Source organism: Panthera pardus, unplaced genomic scaffold (genome assembly GCF_024362965.1).
Source record: "Panthera pardus isolate Hobbes unplaced genomic scaffold, ASM2436296v1 HiC_scaffold_7, whole genome shotgun sequence".
Taxonomy (NCBI): domain Eukaryota; kingdom Metazoa; phylum Chordata; class Mammalia; order Carnivora; family Felidae; genus Panthera; species Panthera pardus.
In genome coordinates this window covers 43,670,529-43,696,191 of record NW_026527002.1, presented here as the reverse complement: position 1 = coordinate 43,696,191, position 25,663 = coordinate 43,670,529, and the positions used below count along the sequence as shown (strand labels likewise).

The window sequence follows — 25,663 nt, the reverse complement described above, 5'->3', positions numbered from 1 at the left end:
CCTATTCGCTCGTAGGAACTCAGATGTTTGTAGAATAAATGATGGAGGCATCCCCTGGGCTGGCCCTGGGAGAGTCTGTATGGTACATCAGAGGGAGAAGTGCAGCCGGGCATTCTAGGCAGAGGACATCTACACTGGCTAGAGGCCAATTAGGAGACTGGAAACCACCCAGTCATTTGAACAGAGAAAATTTCATAAAGAGTCATTAACAGAGGACTGGAGGTGAAACAGGTAAAATCAGGCACGACCAATGCATGGGTGTGAACAGGATGTTAAAGAACGCACACGGAAAACTCCTTTAGGCCTCTCGGGAGGATACGTGGCATCAGCCCCAGAGCAAAGAGGAGGTGCTGCAGGTAGACAGGTAAGAGCACCGGCAAAGGGAGGAAACCTGAACATAGAGTACCTTCTGGGACCGGAGGGAAAGACGGACAAGGGTCAGAGCATGACCGGAGCCCTGTCTTTCACGAGCAGGCACTTTACCCAGTAACTGGCAGGAGCATCTTGACGAGGGATCCTAAAGGTCTCGGCCTGACGTGGGAGAAAAGTGTACTCTCTACAACAAAGCCACAGCTCCGCTCCCTGTGTCTGCACATAGGTGTGTGTGTGCGTGTGTGCACATTCGATGTGGCTACTTAGAACCGGTGGCAACAGCTGGGATCGACACTAAAAACATTTACATTTTCCACGACTGAGCTTCAGCATGATGCTCCTCGGCCTCATTAAATAACGAACTGATTCCTATCTATCATTATCCTTGGAGAAATTATTCTAAAACACAGCAGGGCTACTAAAAAAGGACTGAAATCAAGCCATTGTATCCAATTTATTTTCTTTCCTGAGCAAAACACAACACTCAGATTCTCCAAAAATGTACACCAAAGATTAAACATGAAATTAAAAAAAAATTTTTTTAATGTTTATTTTGAGAGAGAGAGAGAGAGACAGAGACAGCAGGAGAGAGAGGGAGACACAGAATCTGAAGCAGGCTCCAGGTTCTGAGCTGTCAGCACTGAGCCCAATGCGGGGCTTGAACCCACAAGCTACGAGATCATGACCTGAGTCAAAGTTGCCACTTAACCAGTTGAGCCACCAGGGGGCCCCTGAAATTTTTTTAAAAAAAGAAAAAAGTACTGTAACTTTGTAATTTTGTTTGTCATAATATACCTACTTTCACATTAAGTTTGGCAGTTTGTCACTATTTCTTGTGATTTGTCTTCAAACTTGTATTATTATTATATTTTTAAGTTTATTTATTTATTTTGAAAGGGACATAGAGAGTGCGAGCGGGGGGAGGGGCAGAGAGAGAGGGAGAATCCCAAGCAGGCTCTGCAGGCGGTCAGTGCGCAGAACCTGATGCAGGGCTCGAACTCATGAACCGTGAGATCATGACCTGAGCCAAAATCAGGAATCTGACATTCGACCGACTGAGCCACCCGGGTGCCCCTTCAAACTTGTTTTACAGTTTCATTTTACAACAGTTATCTTCACATCCCAATATTGGCCTTTTGTCTCAAATATTCCTATTGCCTTGGACCCTTCATCCAAAGTCAAGAGGCCTGGTGACAAGTTTGCCCTTTCAGCGGGGCTCGTGACAGTCTCACCTATCCTCACGTCCCCACAACCACACTGAAGATGGTCTTCACACAGTACCTCATGCTCTTTTCACTGAAAGTCATCCAAATGGAATCAGTTTTACATTCAGAAGGGATAGCGTCATTTTTTTTAATCGAAATGACGTTAATATCATTGACAATTTCAAGGAAGGGTTGGTGACATGGGGACTGCCATACTGTTTCTATTACAGTCTGACAACGCTGACTAAAAACACCTCCTGTTGTCCTTTTCTTCTAAAGATCAATAAAGTACTTAGAAATCTGAAAAAACAACTGTAGATTAAGATGGGACATGCCAATTAAGATGCCACATAACAAAACTGGTTGAAATCCAATTACTTTGACATTTTTAGAAGTTGGCTTTTAGTTAAACTCAGTCTTTCATTTTTAAAAATTTAGTCATTCACAATGAGTGACTACAAAAATAATCTCTGAGGACTAAGAATATAGGTCATGTCCTACTTCAAACTAAAGGCACTGCCTGGAAAACGGCAGCTGCTCGATGAGCAGACAAACACAGAGACGTTCCAAATCTCAACCACAGAGGACTTTACTTCAAGCAATATTCAATCTAATGAAATTCTAATCCAAGTACAGTCCCTTGGAGTTTGTCTTAACAGGAGCTCAACCACAGGGTGACTGTGTGATCGTGTCACTTTCTTCCATGCAGAGAGGAAAATCCCTCTTGCCAGTGACCCCAGAAGGCAGCTGTTCACTAGGAAGATTAGAGTCTGTGTGTCCGTAGTGTCTCTTTCATTGGGAGTTACCTTGCTAAGTGACACTGCTTGTGGGAAAGCAGCTCCCTGGTCATTGCAGTTCAACACAACAAATACATCAATACATGAAACAGTTGGAGGGAGAAATAAATTAACACCAAAGGTCAAAAAATGTAACACGGAAGTGATTTCACAGAAGGATTCCATAAATCCACAAGTCATTAAAATTTGGGAAACGAATTCATTCCATCAAATACTAAGAGATGATAAAATGGTCGAGAGAAAAGAACTATTTATTGGTAAAAACAGGAGATGTTTGGGTACTATGGTTAGAGTTGGACTTCAACCATAATAGTAGAGCTTAGGCATTAAAAGCTTACATGGAACTCTACAGTTGTCAGCTTTACACACACACCCCCTAAGTATTATATGTAAGTTACATACATGTCTACAGACATTCACAAAATTACATGTCCAATTTTGTGTTTTGGGAAGAGTGTTCAGAGCTTTCGTCATGTTCTCAGAGAATCTTCCCCGGAGATCTGGGGGTCAAGACCAGAGGTCAATATGAGGCACAAGGTAAAGCGCACCAGAAGGCTGCTTGCTGGCCCCTGCATCCTACCAGGGCAATGTAAATTAAACTGAAACCAGTGACCAGGACGATGACTGTGTGGCACCTTGTCCACACTGGGGCAGGGGGAGGAGAAACCCTAGGAAAAAAAGAGAACTGACAGATGACCTTACACAGTCAAAATACTTGGAAAATAGTATTAGTAGGTGGTTGACAGATCTAATAGCCACACAGAAAGGATGGGGGCTTAGGTAACAGGAAAAAAACATGGCAGCTGAAAAAACAAGGCAAATGTTTACTGGGAAAAAACAAAAACTATACAAGAAAATGTATACCACAGAGCTCTGCACTGAACAATATTCACATATGTGCATCATCCAAAGTAAACACTGACTGATGGCGACACCAGAAAATCTGATATGACTGTACGAGGAGGACAAGGGAAGCAAGGAACATGAGGAGGTGAGTGAGAGTTAAATCCTATCCAACAACAAGAAGTCAAAAGAGATCTTGAGCAGATGACCAAACAGCAAGGTAGACACTATTTTAAAATACAGAGGTAAACCCTAGAAGAAACAAGAAAAAGAGTCTGCAGCACTTACTGCTGGGGTAACAGGCAAGAGCTGGGCAGGATAAGTAAGAAAGCAATCTTTCTGTGCAGGATCTTCAGCTATGTATATGTAATACTATGTTAACAACACAAATAACATTTAAAAAATGAAAGAGTAATCATGGCAGCGTTGAAGTCGAAGTCCGTCATCAAGGGGCAACTTTCAACCTGAGGGTGGTGGGCAGGCTAAGGGCTGCGTCATTCCTGCTGGCTGGAGGCAAGTTGTGGATTTGACAGGAGCTTCTGCAGGAGGCCTGGAAGATGAGCCTGACTGGCCAGATCTGCAACTCTCAGAGCAGGGAAGGGTGGGAGGGCTTGGACCCCAGCAGTACAGACACTTAACAAAGCAACTGGGGAGCACTGTGCTGGCTGAAGTTATCACCTCAGGTGCAACATGCTCCCACAGAGAGGGTGATCAGGACCAGCCCCCACACCCACCTGAGACCCCCCTCCAGTCCTGTGAGTCCCAACCTCCACACCGGAACATAGTGCAGAGCACCCCACACTCCAAAGAAAACTAGAGAACTATGGTGCCCTGAGGTACCCCCAAGGAAACAAATGTGTGCAACAGGAAAACGAACAATTCCCTCATTTACCGTGTTCTTCCCGCTACTCATGCCCAGGTCAACAGCAGCCCCGTATCTGACCCCACCCTACCCTACCCCATCCCATCTATTCCCAGGATTCCTGGCATAGTGCGCTCATTACCGATCTGACTCCTTTTTCTCGTGATTTTTCTCTCCTGGAACGCTCCTTTCCTGTCACTCCATACAAACCGAAACAACCCCAGGCTCATGTTAAATTCACTTCTAATATGGAGATCTGAAATGTTCCAGCCTTGGTTACACTCCTCTCCACTTAATTATGCTGTACAATCACAGTACAATAAGTTCTTGAGATAAAAACACCACAATGATAGATTTTCATACTCTTTATAGATGATATGAAGTCGTAAGAACAACACTGGAAATGGCAGTAATTATAATACGACCCTCTGAACTCAAACCACAAAATCACTTTCCTGAAGCACTTATGTAAGTTATCAATTGTATATTATCTTGTACTATTAATAGTCTCATATACACTTACCTTTCTCCTCTCCAAAGAGTTCCTAAAAAGCAGGAGTCTCACACTTCTGTATCCCTCTCTCAGAGCTTGTTCTTAGACAAAGGGGTATTCAAATGTGAGTTCTATCACTTACTTGATGTGTGGCCATGACCATATTCTAGAGGCAATATGGTGGTGGATAGCCATCAGGATCTGATATCAGACCCGGGTTCAAATTCTAGCTCTGTGATTTATGATCCTTGGGTTATGAAATCTACCTGAACTTCAGTCTGCAGATCTATACAATGAAGACCACGACAAGTTCCCTTTGAAAGGGTGTTATAAGGATTTAAAGGAGTTAACATAATGCTAATGTGCAGGACAGGATCAGCATTTGGATGCTCAATGAATGGCAGCGATTTTCCAACTACAGCCAGACAACTGAAACAGTATTATTTTATCTTAAACTAGCTCACCTACGCAGCACGCTCTCCTCAGGAAAGTGACACCAGTAAGCCCTCTACTCACATCGTTATTTCCTTGGGTTAGAAAAGAAGTTCTCTCTTCCTGCCCCAGCTCTGGTGGTTGCAGAGAGTGTTAGAGGCTAAAATTGAAGCTGCTCTGGGCCCTGCTTGTTGAGGCAAACAGATGACTGGATAAATACCCATGAGGGAAGGTCACTGAACCAATAACCTATCTGACATGGACCCTCTCTCAAGAATCCTGAAGGTATTCCTGTTCTTGAATATGGAAGGATAGTCCTAAGGTTGTGCCGAGAAACTCCTTTGGAAACAAGCCAGCTCATGATTCCTTTTACCTCAAAAGCTAGGGGGGCGCCTGGGTGGCTCAGTCAGTTAAGCGTCTGACTTCAGCTCAGGTCACGATCTCGTGGTCCGTGAGTTCGAGCCCTGCGTCGGGGTCTGGGCTGATGGCTCAGAGCCTGGAGCCTGCTTCCGATTCTGTGTCTCCCTCTCTCTCTGCCCGTCCCCCTCCCCCATTCATGCTCTGTCTCTCTCTGTCTCAAAAATAAATGAACATTAAAAAAAAAAATTTTTTTTAAAAAAAAAGCTAGGAGCAGACAGTATACTCATCTCCCCCTACTATAGGATTTGCCGTCCCCACACCTCCCACGTCCTCCTTTACCAAATCTAAACAAAAGTAACTGAATGATGAGAAAAGGCACTATTTGTCCATGAAAAGTGGATGCCATTTTTACTGTAAGAGATGTGGGCATATAGTTATAATTCTAAAATCCACGGCAAGGTTTGGTTGAAAACACCATAGCCAGCACTCACGCCTTACCCACGTACATGGGGGCACCTATCAGAGGGCAGCTGGGCTGAAGGCAGAGACGATGATAGGCTGAAATGTGGAGCAGGATGGCCTATGTCAACAGCAGGGGTCATCCCGGGAGGGGGGAAAAGTACACGCAAACTGTATGTCATGAAAGACCGAGGCACACCCAAGAAGGTTTAGGTAGTTTGCTGCCTGGAGACCTGGGTGCGTGAGGTGGGATTACAACGGATGAGTCTGGAGCCTCAGGCGGGACCCCAGCTGGTCTTGGAAGCAACGGCAGGGAAGCGGCACCTTCTTTCATAGAAACCAGCAGTCCTCGCCATTTTGGGGAGGGGGGGTGGATACGGGTCTTTGGTAACTGAGGAGGCACAGATTGTTTTTACAAAATCAACCGCCCTCCTCTCCCCACAAAACATGAAAAAGCCAAGAAAATACCACTGTGAATTTAGACTTTTCTTGTTTTGGCTCCTCGGGGGAGGGAGGGGGTGGTTTTCGTGAAGGGGCCTGGTATTTGTGAAAGCACGACAGCTCACGAGAGCGAGAGCAGCCGCTGTTGACAACACATCAGTAACAGTCCCTCAAAGCTGCTTCACAAATAAGATGGAGTTGGCAGGACGAAGTTAGGATTCCGCTCCCTCCTCTCGTTTCAAGGAAATACTAGAATGCGTGCAGCTGAGACTGAGGTTATTGTAGGGGTAAATCCTGAATCTGTTCCTATTTATTAAGAGGGAAACAATACCAAACCACCCCACAAGTCACAAACAGCCATCACACAGCAAAGTGGAGTAACCCACAGTGGAGAAATGTTGCAGTAATAATAAGTGGCACAGAACCCCCTGAAGACTTAAAAACATTTTTTTTTAATGTTTATTTTTGCGCGCGCATGCAAGAGAGAGAGAGAGAGTGTGTGTGAGCGGAAGAGGAGCAGAGAGAGAGGGAGACACAGAATCCGAAGCAGGCTCCAGGCTCTGAGCTGTCAGCACAGAGCCCGATGCGGGGCTGGAACTCATGAACCAGGTGATCATGACCTGAACTGAAGGTGGACGTTCAACTGACAGAACCACCCAGGCGCCCCTGAAGACTTTTTTAATTTTTTGTTTTTGCTTTTAGAGAGAGTGTGTGAATGTGTGAGTAGGGGAGAAGGAGGGGGGGAGGAGGAAGGGGAATAGAGAGGGAGAGAGGGAGGGAGACAGGGAGAGAGAGAGAGAGAGAGAGAGAGAGAGAGAATCTTAAGCAGACTCCATGTTCAGTGTGGAGACTGGTGCAAGGCTTGATTCCACGACCCTGGGTTCACAACCTGAGCTGAAACCAAGAGTCAGACACTCGTCCGACTGAGCCACCCAGGTGCCCCCTATGAAGACTTTTAAATAAAGGGTTGACAAATCAGTTTTATGATTTACATCAGTCTGGCAGCAACAGAGAGAAGAAAACTGAAAAGTAGAGCTGAAAAGACTAAAGGACTAATTGTAACAAGTTTAAAGATGACTGGCCAAGGTGACAAGGTAGACATTGCTACCATTCACTGGAATGGAAGAAAAGCAGCAGATACGGAAGAAATCGTGTGAGCTCCGCAGTGTGCTCTTTTGTGGATGACAACTGGACGGTCAGGGGTATAGGCACGGAGCTGGTCTGGTTCACATCACCTAAGTGATTTCCACCAAATGAATAAAAAAGAGAGCAAGACAAATGATTTATTAAATGTTTTCCATTCATTTCATCAATGAGTGTTGGTGCTGCTGTGTGCCAGGTACTGAGGATACCCACTAACTGAACCATACAAGGCCTGAACCAGCAGACAGCTCATCTGCTAGCCGAGGGGGGCTGATGAACAGAATTTACTTTCCATGGGGAAGAGCTTCTCAACCAGTATCCATTCACAAGAGTGTGCCATACAAACACTGTTTCTTCCTGTTTGCCACTGTGTCAAGAAGCCTGAGGCCCACTGGGGTAGTGGCTAAGAGCATGGGCTGTGGGGCAGACCATCTGGGTCTACCAGTCCCAGCTCCGAGGCCTCGGGCCGGCCACGTACCTCTTAAAGCCCTACTTTTCTCCATCTATAAACAGGGGCCATAACAGTGTTTCTCTCACAAGGTTAGTGAAATAAATAAACCTCAGCAATGTGCTTATTAGTACATGGAATGTACTAAGGCTCAACAAATCACTTTATCCCACACAGTTTTGAAAGGATGTTGTGGCTTGCAGTATTGGTCATACTGCAAAATAAGACAAACGAGTGTTGAAATGACCTAGAAATAAGACAAAATGGAAATTAATTGGGTCAAGAAGGTTTTTTTCCACATATGAATGGATAGATACAGAAAGAAAGGAAAAGAGAGGGAGGGAGAGAGAGGAAGGTGTGTTACTTTTTTCTCTTTTTAAAAAAATTTTTAATGTTTACTCTTTTTGAGAAGGAGAGAGAGAGCGTGAGCATGTGCAAGCAGGGGAGGGCCAGAGAGAGAGGGGGACAGAGGATCCCAAGCAGGCTCTGCATTGACAGCAGAGAGCTCGACATGGAGCTTGAACTCACAAACCATAAGATCACCACCCAAGCCGAAATTAAAGTCAGACGCTTAACTGACTCAGCCACCCGGGAGCCCCTACTTTTTTGTGATAGTAAACTACAAGACTTTATGGAGCCTGGGTGGCTCAGTTGGTTAAGCATCCAACTTCGGCTAAGATCATGATCTCGTGGTTCGTGAATTTGAGCCCCCATCAGGTTCTCTGTTGTTGGCACGGAGCCCTCTTCAGATCCTCTTCAGATCCTCTGTCTCCCTCCCTCTCTGCCTGCCTCTCTCTCTCTCTCTCAAAAATGAATAAACATTAAAAAAAAAAAAAAAAAGACTTTAGGGGCACCTGGGTGGCTCAGTCAGTTAAGTGTCCAACTTTGGCTTGGGTTGTGATCTCACAGTTCGTGGGTTCAAGCCCCGCGTTGGGCTCTGTGTGGAGTGTGGAGCCTGGAGCCTGCGTTGAGTTCTGTGTCTCCTCCTTCTGCTTCTCCCCAACCCCTGCTCACTCTCTCTTGCAAAAATAAACATTAAAAACATTTTTTTAAAAACCTTATGGAATAAATCTTTATATAAAAGACAGTGGGTAATATATACTAACACATAATAGCTTTAGCTACTATTTTTCAAGGCTTTGTGACTATTTTGCAAGCAAATTATTCTTTTATTGATTTTCTACTAGAGTTTGTAGAAAATGTAAGCTTGATTTAATCTAGAGGCAAAACAACAAATAGGTGAGAATTAAAACTTTCTCAGGAAAAAGCTGTCCTTTACAAACGCCAAAGGGTTAGGTGCTGTTTGTGAACCCGCCTGCAGGAGAAAAAGCTCAACTCTGAGATCTACCAAGGCCAAAAGTTGGGATTCTTAAACTCCCCAGGATGGTTCCAACAGTTGTCCTACAAATGCCTAGAGAACTTGGCTTAAACTTCCACTAAAGCAGAGGTCTGTGAACTACGTGGGCCAAATCTGGCCTGCCACCTGTTTTTTGTGTGGCCTATAACCTATGAATGGTTTTTACATTTTTTAACGGTTTAAAAGAAAGAAATGCTTTGTAATCTGTGAGCATTACATAAAATTCAAATTTCAGCACCCATAAATGAGGTTTTATGGGAACACAGCCATACTTACTCATCTATGTATTATCTACAGCTGGCTTCACACTACGACAGCAGGGCTGAATAGTTATGACAGAGACCATCTGGCTCACAAAGCCTAAAGTATTTACTCTCTGGCTCTTTATAGAAAGTTTGCCTTTGCCCGTACTCAGGAAAAGCATTACCCTGATTTCTGCCCTTGGAAGACAGAATAATGTCAGATATGAAATTACACGGCCTCAAAACAATCTCAGAATTTCGAGGCACTTAGGTCTTCCAAAGGTCCTTTTAAATTAATTCCAAGAAGTCAACATATTTTCTCTTCTTCACCATTTCTTACATCCCACATGGTCCACAATGTATCTACAGTTACAGTGTACCTTGTTTAAAACAGGCGGCGTGTCTTACATTGGCCACACCATATTGGCCTGTTTAGACGAGCTTTTCCTTACTCATGCCAAACAGGAAAGGGGAGACAGCTGGCTTATGAATCCTCACGATTAACAGAAATAACCATTTGGGCATTTGGGATAGGGTCACCACGGACATAAAGTCTGGGCTATCTTTAAGGAACCTAGATTAGCTATTTCCAAACTTTTTTACTATCCTCCCGTATGATATAAATAAGTAAACATACACATAATCACATTTTTTACCTCTAAGATACACATTTTCGTACATTTTAACCCCTGAATGGAGGCTTCACCTTGTAATCGACAGCACCTTACAATAAGCAGTACCTGAAATAATGGTGCAATTTACAACTGATGGCATCTTGTTTCCAACATGCCAGGAGGCGGAGAGAACACAAACAGACTTTTTGGGAGGTTCTTGTAAGAAATCCCCACTGAGCCCTGTCTGCCTACATAATAAGGAATCATTTCCAAAGGCAAGTAAAACAGAAGATGATTTTATCCTCAATTCACTGCAAAACTACTATAAGCTGCAATTACTTGATATTATAGGAGGAAGTCATTATTTCTCTTAATTCTCAACAGAGAAGCTACTCAGACTCTTTTACAGATTATATCCAGAATATAGAAAGAACTCATACTTCAAATATTTCAAATTGGGTCAAAAATTCTCACCAGTGAGTTATTTGGTCTGGAAATACCAAATTAACATAGCTGCCCGAACTGAAAGTTAAAATGGTTTTGAGCACTTAAATATCTAATATTTAAATAACGCTATCTAAATGAATACACCTTTAAAAACCTGTACTTTTGTCTAAAATAAAAACACCTCATTTAACTACAGAGGAAGTGGAAGGGATGGCTGGCCTGCTATCATGCTGTCTATGAAAGGCATCCCAGCGACTTCCTCTCCGCGACCCCAGCCTGATGTGCTACGCCACCTACTGTGCCTCCTCCTTAATGATTCTACACGGCTCCTTCCAGAGGCGGCCAAGGCGGCAGGAATAACGCTCAGTACCTCAGATCTCAGCTTCCCATTTTACCCAGCTCCCCCTTCCCTGTACACCTCCCTCCCTCCCTCAAGTCAGTGGAAAGGGAGAAATGTCTCCTGCTTTCATTTCCAGCATCCAATGAAGCAATGTTTAATTTTCTATTACAGTCTAATTTGTGCCTACAAGCGTCATTTTTTCATAGCTATAAGTGCACTACCAACTTCCATATTCTGCTTTTTAAAGCATCACAAGCCTTTCGTCTGTTGTTACGCTGTTCGTAATAATTTTCATGACAATAATGATATTTTGTCAAGTGGATATATCCTTATTTAACCAAACCAGTCTCTAATTATTAGAAAATGAGCTTAGGGGCGCCTGGGTGGCTCAGTCAGTTAGGTGTCCGACTTCAGCTCAGGTCATGATCTCACGATTCATGGGTTCGAGCCCCCACATTAGGGTCTCTGCTGTCAGTGCAGAGCTTGCTTTGGATCCTCTCTCCCTCCCTTCTCTCTGCCTCTCCCCTGCTCTCTGTGCTCTCTCTCTCCCAAAAAATAAACAAACGTTAAAAAAAACATAAGCTTGGTGTACTTTTGCTGTTAAAAACAATGCTGCACAAACATACATTTTTTAAAATTGCTTCCTTAAAATACATACCCAGAAACTTTTCTTAAAATATGTTAAAAAATAAAATCCAAGGTCTCATTTGTTCCTAGAGCAAAAATCAATACACACTCTTTTTTTGGACAAGGGTGATAACGTAAGTCCATTTCTGTGTTGTTTTAAAGTAAACTGCAATGAAAATTGAGGGTAACTTAATCCTCTGTTCACTGCAAAACTACTATTAATTGTTCTCACTTGCTATTATTACAGGAGGATTACAATTAAGCAATTGATTAATAGCCTCTTATCCAGGGTCACAAGGAAACTGGGTTTATTTGAAATGTTCTTCCAGAACTTTTAGGTTTCAAGTATTTGTATGTTGACTGGACTGCTCCATGTCCTCATTGGATGAAATAACTGAAAAGTTATATGGGTCAGAGATAATTTCTAGCAGACCATGAGATTTTTTTTTTTTAATGCTGTATTTTACAATGGAAGGAAAGAAACATGAACTGAGTTAACATCACACCCGGTCAGCTTGAACTGTAGAACATACATGAGAGCAGGTGAAAAGCTTTCAGGAGGAAATCTCGGGGGCAGCCAGTGCAATCTCATGCACAACCAGCCGTGTGAATGTGGGAGCAATCGGGAAGCTGTGTGGGGCTGAGTTACAGGAAGTAGGACTGCTTAGCACAACTCTGAAGAAGGCAGCTGCCCTGCCGTTACAAAGCTTCCTTTTAACCTTTGCTTTTCTTCCCGCTCTAAGTCACCCTCCCATCCCTTCCACTGTGCTAAAAAGCAAAAATAAGCAAGCAAAATAAAAAAGTCCCACGGCTTCTTTTTTTTAATTAATTTTTAAAAAGACTTTATTTTTAAGTAATTTCTACACCCAACATGGGGTTCGAACCTACAACCCCGAGTCGTAAACTCCACCAACTGAGCCAGCCAGGTGCACTCCCCCCGCAAAGTACCGCTGCTTCTAAGGTTTGTAACTTGACTTGAGAAGAATCAGCTCAATGAACTGTGTAGCTGCTTCACTCCTCACCCCGCTCAGGCAGGTGCCAGGCACAGGAGGTGAGAACACATGGTCCTGGCTGCAGTCTGTCGACAGTCTAGGAGGAAGCTGATGCATAAGAACAGCACACCAAAAGGTGGTTGGACTAGGTACCTTCCAAGGTACTGTCCTACCCTCAGGCTAAGTGGTTTTATGTTTTATGTACAGTCACACACAAGAGATATCCCTGAGACTCATCTTACTCCGTATCCCCTCGACTATCAACTTGCATTTCTACCACCTACAGCTCTCTCAAATCCTTCTCCTCTTCCTCTTTCTCTCCACCGTGGCCTTGGATCAGACCTTTATCGTCTCCATCGTCATAGTCACCTTGACTCTGGAGATAGTCTCCTAACTGCTCTCTCTGCTTATTGGAGAGTTTACCAAATCTCTATCAACCTCTCACATCTGCCTTGGCTATTTAAAATTACAAGGGGAAAAAAAAGAAGCTTAGGGAGATCATATAAACTATTAAATTGCAAGGCCAAAGGACACCTACGATTGAGATGTTACAAGTAAGATCCCCCTTTTGTATTCCAGCAGGTAGCAGGCCAGAAGCTTCAGGGTCTAAAGTCGCAGGCTACAGTTTTAAACTCTCTAGCAGTCGTGTTCTTAGAGCGCCTTTCTCTCCCCCCACCCCTCACTGCTTCTGGACCCTCAGGTTCCTACAGGCAAACGACAGTGATGAAAGATGTGCGCTGTTTGTAAAGTATGTTTAATGAATCCGAGATGCCCAGGACTGGAAGAGATCTTGAGAGCCAGCCTAGTAACTTAGTTTTCTGGGGAAGCCCCCCTTACACAATCTCAGAAAGTGATGAGTTTTCTCAAGAATCTGCAAGATGAGAACTGTACATTCACCTGGCATCAGTCTAGCTTCTCAAGTATGAAGGACCTTCTTCTGAAGTATAACCAAAAATCTCTCTTTGGGGGCATGGGGGGAGATAAAAGGACTCATGTTACTTGGTCGGGAACTTGTTTCTAACCATACCTAACCTATTCCTAGGAAGGAATGAACATCTGATTTTTAAAAGCAACAGGAAGAAAAAATAATAAAGAAATAAAAGCAACAACAGGGGGGAAAAACAGGGGTATTTTTTATGCACAAATTTTAAAAGTCATTGAGACCACTACTAAATCCCACTCCACTCCACCCCCAGCAACCTCACCCCACCCCCCGCCCCAGCCAACCAAGAACTTGTTTTGGGGCTTTTCTGACAGTCCAAGGTCAGCCTTTCTTAATCTCAGGTCCCTCAGAGGGAAAGAGCTGCTGGGGAGATAATCTGGCTTTCATAAGGTCCCTGACTTTTTTCTTAACTGTGTTTTTCAAGCAGTCAGACTCAAAACAGGGCCCCACACGGCAAAATACTTTCTGAAGTCAACACAGTAAGCCTGTATATAATGTTAATCTGGATTAGCACCCACAATGTGACATGGCATAACAGGCTCTATGTTATGATGTTTAAAATTTTCCTGTTTATCCATAAATGGTTAGGAATTTTCCTACATTACTCAAAGTCTATGATTTTTTTATCTGGAATCAGAACTTCAGACATCATTTTGGCTAAATATTAATCTCACTGCTTTTAAAGTGCTCCAATTCCAAAGGAATCAGGTTCCCTACTCTGGGATTTAACTAAATACTGGGTATTACCATGACTCAAATCTTCACTGGTGTTAGCAAGACAAGACTGCATAGATTAAAATAGTTTTTAAAATCTCAATTTGCATACATTTTAATGTGAAGGAAATCTGTTTCTATAATCTCCATGTTTAGTATTTGATACATTTTTCTTCTTAAGGCCAAATTTTGATGGCAGTAGGGGAGAAAATGTGATATTATATAATATGTATCTGGAAAGTGATTTCTACAACAATGTCCTCAAAGGAACAGTGTGTCTCCTCAGGGAACCCAACAGCGTGACACAGGGACTCAGAGGGGACACTGTGGGATTTTTTTAAATTTCAAGGAAAACACAGCAACAACTGTTAGATATTATACTCATTTTTCTTTTTTTCCAAGTTTATTTATTTATTTTGAGAGAGAGAGAGAGAGTGAGTGAGCAAGGGAGGGGCAGAGCTCAACATGGGGCTCTATCTCCCAAACCACAAGATCATGACCTGAGCCGGGATGCCTGGGTGGCTCAGTCAGTTAAGTACCTGATTCCTGATTTCAGCTCAGGTCATGATCTTATCACTTATAAGTCCAAGCTCCGTGTTGGGCTATAAGCTGACAATGTGGAGCCTGCTTGGAATTCTCTCTCTCCCTCTCTCTTTGCCCCTTCCCCACTTGTGCTCCCTCTCTCTCAAAATAAACTTTAAACAAACAAAAAGATCATGACCTAAGTTGAAATCTAGAATCGACCCCTTAATTAAATAAGCCACCCAGATGCCCCTATTATCCTCACTTCTACTCTTAGATTCTCTGGACCTGACTACTTAATGCAATGGACAGTTAGGTATTCCTTTTGGCTTATGGGCACCATGAAAAAAAAAAAAATACCAAGACCCTAGAGCATTATGAACTAACAGTTTGTGACCACTCTGTCTTAATCATTTCTTTTAAAGGTTTTGCTGTAGTTTGGTTGGGAAACTAGAGGTTAGATTAACTCAGGGAATGAGTTCCAGTACCTGACAACTCCTCTGTCCTCCACCTAAGCAGTATTCGAAAGAGTACATATATGACTAATAATATGTGTACTATTTTAGAGAAGAAAAAAAATTTAAAAAGAGAACACATTTATTTTCTACCAACGAGAGCCCCCAGAGGATGCTTCCACAGAGCTCACCCTGAGACTATTCAGCCTGGGAGAAAAGCCATCTGGCCTAATACTTGATAGGAAGTGAAAGGCAACATGTTATTATGTCAGTGTGGATTCCCAATAAAGACAGGGACAAAAGAGAAACACATTATTACATGCTACGAGGATCTTAATATAGCTATGGAGTCCAGGGAAAATGACAGAACTAGATCACTCCAACCCCCACTCAGGTCTCAGAGTGAGGCTTCGGCATATTGGGATTTTTAAAGTTGGAATGCTAACATTAACTCCTTTCGTTCTAGTCAAAACCATTCTTAAACATGCGGAGCCCTGCTTAAAGAGAAATATGTTGTCTTGGGGCGCCTGGGTGGCTCAGTCAGTTGAGCAACTGACTTCGACTCAGGTCATGATCTCACTGTTTGTGAGTTCAAGCCCCGCATCGAGCTCCGCATCTGTGCTGGCAGCTCGGAGCCTGGAGCCTGCTTCAGATTCTGTCTCCCTCTCTCTGCCCCTCCCCCCACTCATGCTCTGTCTCTCTCAAAAATAAATAAATGTTAAAGAAATTTTTTTAAAAGAAATATGTTGTCCAAACCTAGAAATCCAGATTATGGTCTCCACCTAAAGAAAGCAGTGCTCCTTGGAGAAATGGCTGATTCTGAGTCTGGGACAGAAAATGGACGAGAGGAGCCTGGAGCATCTTGTCAACCAGACAGCAAGGAAGCCACACTTCTGTCAAAAGATCTGGGTGCCAACCTGAAGAGGCTCCAATTGGCCAAAAATGGCACAATTTGAACATTAATACAGATATAAACTATATAATATACGAGCTTTTTAGAGAAAGCTTTTATATTTTTCCCTTAGAAAGTTCCAAAAAGGCATGGAATAACAGGTTAAGGTTTTATTTAGGTTTACTGACAAAATTTATCAAGACACTTTACTTTCCAACTGGACACCCCCAGACTCTTCTCATAACAGGCCTTTTTTTCCTGAGTTCATTTGTTCCATAAAAAGCAAAATAAAACAAAACAAACAAAACCTTCACTGGTCACCACTAGAGAATGACAGACCAATGTATCATTTTGAAAACTGATAAATAACAAAAAGAAGTATATTTATCCAGGTCACAAGTACCTCTGGGTAACCCAATCGAACATGAGGGAAAGTTTCTCTTTACAGAAATATTCCAGCTAGTAGTGAACAAGGACTGGCAGCCTGTCACCATCCTGCAACCCCTCATCAATCACCAAATCCAGGCATTAGGTATCACTGGTTGCTGACGTTCCAAAAAGGCAGAATCAGTCAGACATTATCTGCCTCTTGACGGAAGAACAAATGATCAATTATAAAGTCGTGTTGCAAAAAAAAAGGTGGGGGTAATGAATATGGAAAATCCCTAGATCCGAGTACTAATCTACTGGGAATACAGAGGACTACATTACAGGCATACAGTCAGACAAATCTAGTCTGTAGGACAAACTAGTTTCTTTAACAACAAAATTAGAGTCTTAAAATACAGAGTGACCCATTGTTCCTGTTTCAAACCACTAGAAAAATTATGACATTTATGAGGCACTGGAAATCTGAGCACTTACTAGGTATTGTATGATATTAAAGCATTATTAATTTAGTATAGTAAGGACTCTTTTAAAAATAAGCACAATACCATTATCTTTTTTTTAACAATGTGGTTTTTTTTTTTTTAATTTTTTAAAAATATTTGAGAGAGAGAGAGACAGACAGACAGAGCATAAGCAGGGGAGGGGCAGAGAGAGAAATGGAGACACAGAATCCAAAGCAAGCTCTAGGCTCTGAGCTGTCAGCACAAAGCCTGGTGTGAGGCTCGAACTCATGAACAATGAAATCATGACCTGAGCTGAAGTCGGATGCTTAACCGACTGAGCCACCCAGGCGCCCCTAAAAAAATCTTTAAAAATATGGTCAGAAAGCTGAGACTCAGGTGATGATCTAACACTGTATTTTGGACTAGACTATCAATGCAATCCAGTTATGAGAAATGATAAATCTCCCTTCCCCAGAAATACTCTTCTTTAAACACACACAGAAAAAGAAAAGGTTCACTGGGAACTCTGAGAAAGTAGAAACATTATCAGCAACTCAGTGTCCCGTCTTAAAGACAGCAAGTCAGTACAGCACAGTCAAGAAGATAATGACCAATAACCACTACCAAGCAATCCCCCAACACCTTTGTCAAAACATCAGGAAACCATCGGCAGTTGGCAGTTGTCCAAGGTCCCAAATCCTAGTTACTCCAAACCACTGCCAAGCTGGAAGCTTTTCTGAGGAAAGAGGTCTATTATTAGAGGAGCTGAAGATGTCCAGTTGAAAAGTACAACTATTTTCAGTTTATATTCGCCTAAATAAAAACTACCTGCTATCCCATGTCTAATTCTGAATCTTTCAAAGGGAGAGAAAATAAAAGCTTTCTCTAAAAAAGCAAGTTGGCTGCATTTTAGGGACTTACTCATGGCTCTTAAATTCTCTAAGCATCCCAGTTTCTACAAATATCAGAATATCCTTGGATTTGAAGGTATATCTATACAACGTGCACCCTTTTAGTCCTTCCACCTTGCTTCTATTAAGAATACATACCACTCTTTGGAAAGCACTGAAAAAACAACCACCACTGACAGTGTATCGACACAAACACGTGCAGTACGGGCATTATCTTCTCTGAGATACTTCTCAAAGTTCTGTAAGTCCCATACATCATGATATTTAAGGATGAGGTTGCTTGTTTAGCAACTTTATTGGTTCTTCAAACTCAATAATCTCAAACTTTGTTTAGATTTTTCATTAGATCAGCAGGACAATAAATGTACTCTGGGATTTCTTCTTGAAGAAAGGGCAGGAAAAAAGAAACTTACAGGTAACTAAGTACTCAAAAACTCAGAGAAGGAAAAAATTCTTTAAGCCAGTCATTTTATCAAAATTATGATAATTACGAACAGCGATTTCTTTAAAGAGACTACTGACCCAAGAGGAATTCTTTAAAGGGTTGAGCAGAACATGTGTTTACTGTAATCAGGGCATAGGATTCTGCAGGACCCATCCCCACCTCACCCCCCACAAAAGGGCCTCTCAGCATCTGGTATGTTGGGCTTCGTGCACCTGACCATGGCCTCTTGTTAAACCACTGCTCACACACACGTGCGTCAACTCAACAAATGTTTGGTGAGCACTTAGGAAAACGATTCGTGTACAGCATGCTTTCTCTCAGAAATCCCACATAGTTCTCAGTGTATCAGCTTGTACCTATATATTTAATATAAAGCACGATACTGTTTTATTCCCATCTTATACACAGGGAGGTCGAGTCAGGGACAGGTTAAATCACTTCAGTAAGGTCACAAGGTGAGTAAGTCACCACAATTTAAAAACCAAAACAAAATATAAAACTCTGTTCTGGTTTAGACCTAACACGCCATTTGTATTTACCCTTCCATGTGTCCTGTCCATTCTGTCCCCTCCAATCCCATCTGTTACAAGCCATCCCACACATTCATGTCATCCATCACCAACCTTTGCATCAACTGCTCCTTGAGCACGCACTTGTCCCGAGCACTGCGTCAGGCACTGTGCCGAGTACAAATTCGATGGAGACATAGGCAGGTTCCTATCTAGAGGGCTTACACTTTTCCTATGAGCCAGGCAGTTTAAGATAATTTCCATAAAGTACAAATGATTTTGAGGACTCTTCCAGTAAAATCATGTTTTCCACAATCCTATTAAATAGGTTTAAAAATTTTAAGTATGAACAACCATAAGCAAAACAAGAGTTAAAAACATAGGACCCTCTGCCACCCTCATTTCTCTCTCTGTACAGTCACGTTTCTCTAGGTTTCAACTCACATTCTCAATTCTCTCTCAAGTGAGAGCACACAGTCATAGTAGGCAGAACTGATACCTAGAACTTTATACCATGGTTTAATAATTCAAGTTTAAGATACATAAATATGGGGAAGGCACATATATTATCCATCTGTAATATTTTTAAAAATAAGCCAGAAGTTGAGCCACCTAGGTTTTTTAATATCCTATAAGGAAAACAAAACACATTTCATTCAACTATGAATCTTTTGATGACTAAGCAGCTCATGAGTATGTGTCAACAACAGTAAGATCACAGCAAACACTAGAAACATCTAGCAGCTGTCACATAATATGGCAATCTCCACATTAAATGACTTTGCACCTACCGTAGTGTCATTGCTGGTAACATAAACCAGGACATCAGAGGAGTTCCTGCCATTGATGTATCGGTAGCAGTTCCAAACACAGCTAATCAAGTAACCCTGTAAGTGAGTAATAACTATTAGATCTTTCATTTGAACTTCAGACGATTTTAAATAACCCCCCCCCCCGTTACAAAACTTTTATTTACATAACTAGTATGTGCACATAGTAACTCTACTAAACCAAAAAGTCTCTAAAATTACAAGTGTTGGGTACTTTTCTGCCAAAGGGTGCTGCTATAGCTTATTCTATCACACCACCCCGGAAGGCAGTGGGGGGCTGGGGAGGGGGGGATAGGGAAGAGCGAGAGAATCTGTGAGAAAAGGTAGTTGGAAAGATCAACGGCCACAAACATTTACTGCCCCCAGTGTCACAGGTCAATTTATTAACCCATTTCTCATCACATTTTAATTCTCTGTCTTTGGGATCTTTATTTTACTTTTATTATACGTGATTAAACAAGTCATACACAAGTTAATTTTTTCAAAAACGTTCACAGCACATAAATTTGCTTCATGGTCAATAAAATTCACTAAAACATTTCCCATTTTCATAATGAAATATCCAAAGAAGATAATTAGAATTAGTCTCGAATAAAGATATGAATAAATAATGTCAGGAGCCAGGAATAAAGCGTGAGCTCGTGGGAGGTGTTCTATGTAGACTATGAGCCGCTTGCATTCCGCTCCAATCACCTGGAACTGGATTAAAGGACTTCAAAATCCCTTTCTAGCTGTACAATTCTTTGATCAAAAAATGTAATGATGTGGAAAGACTGGAACCCTCGTATGCTGCCGATGGGAATGTAAAATGGTCCAGCCGCTTTCGACAACAGTCTGGTGGTCCCCAAAAGGTTAAAGAAGGTACCATATGATCCAGCACTTCCACTCGTAGGTACATCCTTAAGAGAAATGAAAACATGTGTCTGCACAAAATCTTGTGCACAAATGTTCACAGCGGCATTATTTGTAATAGCCAGAAAGTGGAAACAACCCAAATATCCATCAACCGTCGAGGAGGTAGATGAAATGTGGTACATGCATACGATGGAACAGTGTTCAGCCATAGAAAGGAAAGGAATTCTGACATATGCTGCAACCCGAATGAACCTTGGAAAATATTACGCTGAGTCAAAAACGGTCAGTCACAGAGGACCACATGCTGTATGATTCTATTTACATGAAATGTCTAGAACAGGCAAATCTACAGAGACAGAAAGTAGGTTAGTAGTTGCCAGGGGGAGGGGGTGGTGAGTGATAAAAATGTTCTAAAGTTATGCTGCTTAACCACAGAGCTGTGTTCACACAACTCCATGAATATACTAAGATCCACCGAATTGTACCCTTTTGATAGGAGACTTTTACGACACATGAATTACACTGCAACAAAGTTGTTTGTATAAAACAAAGTTGTTTGTTATAAAAGAAGACATTTAAGGACGAAAGGGGTGCTTGTCAACATTTCTCGGAAGAGTGAGATAAAACACTCTGTCGTATACTCAGAATGCTGTCTTAAGCTGCATTCATACTTAATGGTGATTACTTCTTATATTTAAGTATGCCGTGAGGATGTTAGGATGAAAATGTATAATGCTGTTTTACAACATGTTCCTGGACAGCAATAATCTGAAACCAGATATCAACAATGAGAAAGAGAGGAAGGGCAGATTTCTTGAACAACGTACACAGTATGTTCAATTTACTCAAAGCTTCAGTTTACTCAGTAATGCCATTGTTTCTTTAGTGGGAAAAAAAAAGCCTTAGACTTTTTGGGAATTCCAATACAAATGAAGAAGAAAGAATGTTTGGACATATCAGTTACGCGTTATGTAAGAAGACTACTCATCCATTTTTTTAGCAGTGAACTGTAGCTATTCTTTAAGACAACGTGAGGCCCCTGCAAAGACAAATCTGTAACAGAAAGGCTGAACAGCAGAGGGGAAGTGCCCGGGGACTGGGACTTCACAAGCTCAGGCGGCATTCTCGAGGGTCCCCTGCAACACCACGTGCATTCACTTACTCAACACTCCAACAGGGGGGGAAACCTCTGGCCTATTGTCACTAAAAACCCAATAACTGACTTCAGTGATCTTATTTCTTTCTTGACATTTCTGTAAGCTTATTCAACTTCAGGAGAATTAAATATCTAATATGTTTCCCAAATAACCTTGCATTGACAAATCATGTCCATCATGTATTTGCAGAGCTAGGTGGTAAGCATTGCTCCCTTTGTGGCCTTGGAACAGACTGAAACGGACTACGCGTCCTGGTTTGGGCTCCTAGGGAACCAGTGTGGTGATTAATCTTATTAAACAGTAACAGTGAAATCAGGTCGTGAGAGCCACTGATCAGGTAAACTGATATGTGAAGTCACAACATGTAGACTCATATTTATTTAATCATTACTGAGTCTCTACGTGCAAGGCATCAGCTTAGTGCTAAGCAGAATATAAACATGAAGGCATAGTCTACGTTCCCAAGGAAATGCAGTCTAGTTAATAGATATGTATGTAACGAAATATTAGGAGAAGTACACATTTCCCACAGGTTGGAGGCAGATTTGTATTGTGCCTTTTATTAGATCATAATGATAACTGTTTTGCAATTTATAAAAGCACCCTCGGGCAGAAATTGTTCTTATTCACGACCAAATCCCAGTACCTAGAACACAGCCTGGCACACGGAATACCCTTAATAAATATTTACGGAGAAAATGAATGAATGACACATCTTCCCATCCATTAGGGCACTTAAACCTCACAGTCACTGTACAGAATGTTTTCTTCACCATTATTGCTAGTTATTAAATGAGGAAACCATGGCTCTGGCCACTCGGCGAGAAGCAGCAGTGACAGAAGCTAAATCAGACTCAACAACTCCAAGCATTTCCAGTACAAATGAAAATGCCTACTAAGTAAAAATGCCTTCAAGAGCACTCGGAGGTCCCAGCCTCTGAGCTCCTGGTAATGGCAGAAAGCGGCTTGGTCAGACTAACCTTCCTTCAGGCAAAAATGATAAAATCTGGAGTAAGACATGTGCACAACTTGAAAGCATGGAGGGTAGGTGGGGGGACCGAAAGCAGGCAGAAACTAAAGAGTCTACCTGTGAAAGACAAACTGCCAGGAGTAGAGGATTCATAGTTGGTGACCTTTTGCCAGAGGGTGCTGCCAACTCTGCATGTGACAGGGGTGACCTGGGGTGGCAAAGGACAATGTTTGGGGCTAACTGCACAGCCGGAAGGCTGGGAGAGGAGCAGAACCACACGGAGGGGTAAAGCCTCCAAATCCGTGCATAAAATTGGCCCAAACCTGAAGCACTGAACTACACGGGCAACATCAACATATTCAGAGTTTCGTAGGGAAAATGTAGACACAAATAATCCCCTACTCCTCTTCATCATATTACCTGCTTGAAGTGACTTTTCTCCCTAAATGAGGCTTCTTCAAGCTTACTGATGCTTGATTATTTAAAAAAAATTTTTTTTAAGTTTATTTATTTTGAGAGCAAGAGTGCACAAGTGGGAAAGGGGCAGAGAGAAGGAGTGACAGAATCCCAAGCAGGCTCCACACCATCAACACAGAACCCGAAGCGGGGCTCAAACTCCTCAACTGTGAGATCACGACCTGAGCGGAGACTCAGAATTGGACGCTCAGATGTTTAGCCGACTGTGTCACCCAAATGCCCCAAGGCTTGCTTTTTTAAGAACTGGGTAAGTTTACACCAAAATAAACACAATGAGAGACGTTAAGGATTAAAAGTTCAAAGTCTAGTAACAATTTAGAAATTTTTACTTATTGGTAGCACACAAGCACAAATTATAGTGATGTTTTTACCATCAGGTTCACAAAAATGAAGAAGGAGAGCTGGTACTCAACTGTTGAGGTGGGGGAAACAGTGCTGACAGGGTGTCAGTCACCCAGTTTGGGGGGAGATCAATTTGACAACCTATCAAAAGCCCTCCAACTACGCATACCCTCTAAGTTTAAGAAATGTATCTTGAGGAAATAAATATACTGAAGATGAAGTAAAAATATTCATTGCAGGAGCGCCTGGGTGGCTCAGTCGATTAAGCATCCAGCTTCAGCTCAGGTCATGATCTCATGGTTTGTGAGTTCAAGCCCTGCATCAGGCCGTCTGCTGTCAGCACAGAGCCAGCTTCAGGTCCTCTGTCTCCCTCTCTCTGCCCCTCCTCCATTTGCTCTCTCTCTCTCTTTTGAAAATAAACATTTAAAAAAATATATTCACTGCAGCACTATTAACAAGTGAAAAAGTAGAAACTGTCTTGATGTCCAACAAAAAGTAATTTATTAAATAATGATAAATTCATACACCAGATGGTTAGAGAACACTGTTCAAAATATATTACATTTTAAAAACAAATTACAAAAGAAAGTGCACACAGACATTGTAATGGCTGTTGCAGTATATAAGATATACAACCTAATGTATAACATTAATGTATTCCCATTCAAATGGATTTTGGAATAACCCTTGGTTGGCCTGTGGAAGTGTGGTTACTGTTACTCTCATATAAATAAAAGGAAGAACAGAATTGTTAGGAAATAAAACAGTTCAGAAATCTAAAGCAAGAAAAAAAACTGACATGTTTGCTTAATTCTTCAACATTCATGAATACATTTAATAATATTTAAGCCGTAAGTAAGATATTCACACTTACTTTAAAAGTCAAGATAATGCTGATAAACAGAAGAATAATAAGGACCAAGCAGGTAGGATTCACGGACATGATATCATCTCTGTAGGGAAAATTAGGAGGCTGCAAATAAAAAGTGCCTCATTAGCAAATCTCATTAATTATTCAGGATTATACTCTTTAGGCATTCACCAGCTATGCTTATTAAAAAGCAATTAGTTAAAGCAGACAGTTATTATGTAAGACCCCTACAAACTTTCTAGCCTACCTCTACTAATTAAAGAGTAACAAACGGTTTGTGGGGAGAGGTCAGTGTACTCATAATTCAGGCAATAACTCGTGAAAAGAAAAATCAGAGGAAGGTTCATTAAATGAGACCTGAAAATGTAACACTGCCTCCTATGATCCAAAAAGTTAGAAGTCAGTAGTCTATATATACCTCTGACATTTAGATTTTATGCAAATTCTGGACCACTCTCAAGGGCTTGCACAGGGCAAGGAGGAAAAACTATTAAAATCCTGTTTTATTTATACAGAGTATTTTTGCTAATGCTGCTTCTCTTCAAAGAGCAAATCTTTTACACTAGTAGGTATTTACAGCATTAAAAACCAAAGACCGAGCCCTACCATCTGACCATACGGATGAAGTATCAGGTCAAAGAAGTCCCTTCAGGAGGACCCAAACCTGCCCCTATGATTGGGGGTGACGGGGCCCCACCATGAAGCCCCTGCTCCGCCTGGGGGAAGCCCTCCTCTAACCGGCCTGGGTCAGTGTGCGTGGAAGGCAGCTTGGGAAACCATGTCCCCTTTCCTCTCTTCTTCATCACCTTAGACCATAACTGTTTGGATTCCACATGAGCAGTATTCTGAGACATAACAAAGAGGTTCCAAATGTGAAGAAAGAATACAAAGAAAACCCATGACTCATGTGCCCGACTCCTCCTGCCCCCAGGAAACATCACCAACTGGTTTTCAGTCTCCTTTCGCTTTGGGCAAAATACCCAAGAAATAAAACCTGTATCATTCTTTGTGATCAGCTCATGAAACTGGTCCCTACCCTTGGAGACTGGAAGGGTTTTTGTAGTACTAATCTTAAAGGTAAGAATAAAACAACTTGGTGCTGGTTCACAAGACCAACATGAAATCATATTGTTTCTGTATCTAATAAAAAAAAAAAAAAAGGATTAAAGTGGAAGTTTATGACTCCTTCCACAAACATCTCTACACTCTTTCCTCCAGAAAAGCGAGCGTGGTTTCCACGTCCAGTTAAGGCCTATAGAGCACAGCCACAACTTGTTTTAGCTGCACTTTACAAGACTCCACATGAACAGAACAGGCATTAGAATTAAGTGGGTGCCTTCCGCCAGCTTTCTCAGATAACGGTCCCCGCAGACTCCTGTATCTCAGCTTGTCAGCGGGGCCTTGCTGTCACTGGAGCTTTAACATCATCCTTAAGCATCGTGATAATCCATAAGCCTCACCAC

At 42.0% G+C, this 25,663-nt stretch overlaps 1 protein-coding gene across 1 annotated transcript in view; it reads right to left on the bottom strand.

The window, feature by feature from the left end:
* The window catches only part of LAPTM4B (lysosomal protein transmembrane 4 beta), a 77,471-nt gene that overhangs the window by 2,324 nt on the left and 49,484 nt on the right, over positions 1 to 25,663 (bottom strand). Inside the window, exons 5-6 of the mRNA XM_019468044.2 lie at positions 24,204 to 24,302; positions 19,490 to 19,585 (exon numbers count right to left, since the gene is read on the bottom strand). Coding sequence (XP_019323589.2) covers positions 19,490 to 19,585; positions 24,204 to 24,302 — 195 coding nt within the window. The remainder of the gene's footprint in view (positions 1 to 19,489; positions 19,586 to 24,203; positions 24,303 to 25,663) is intronic.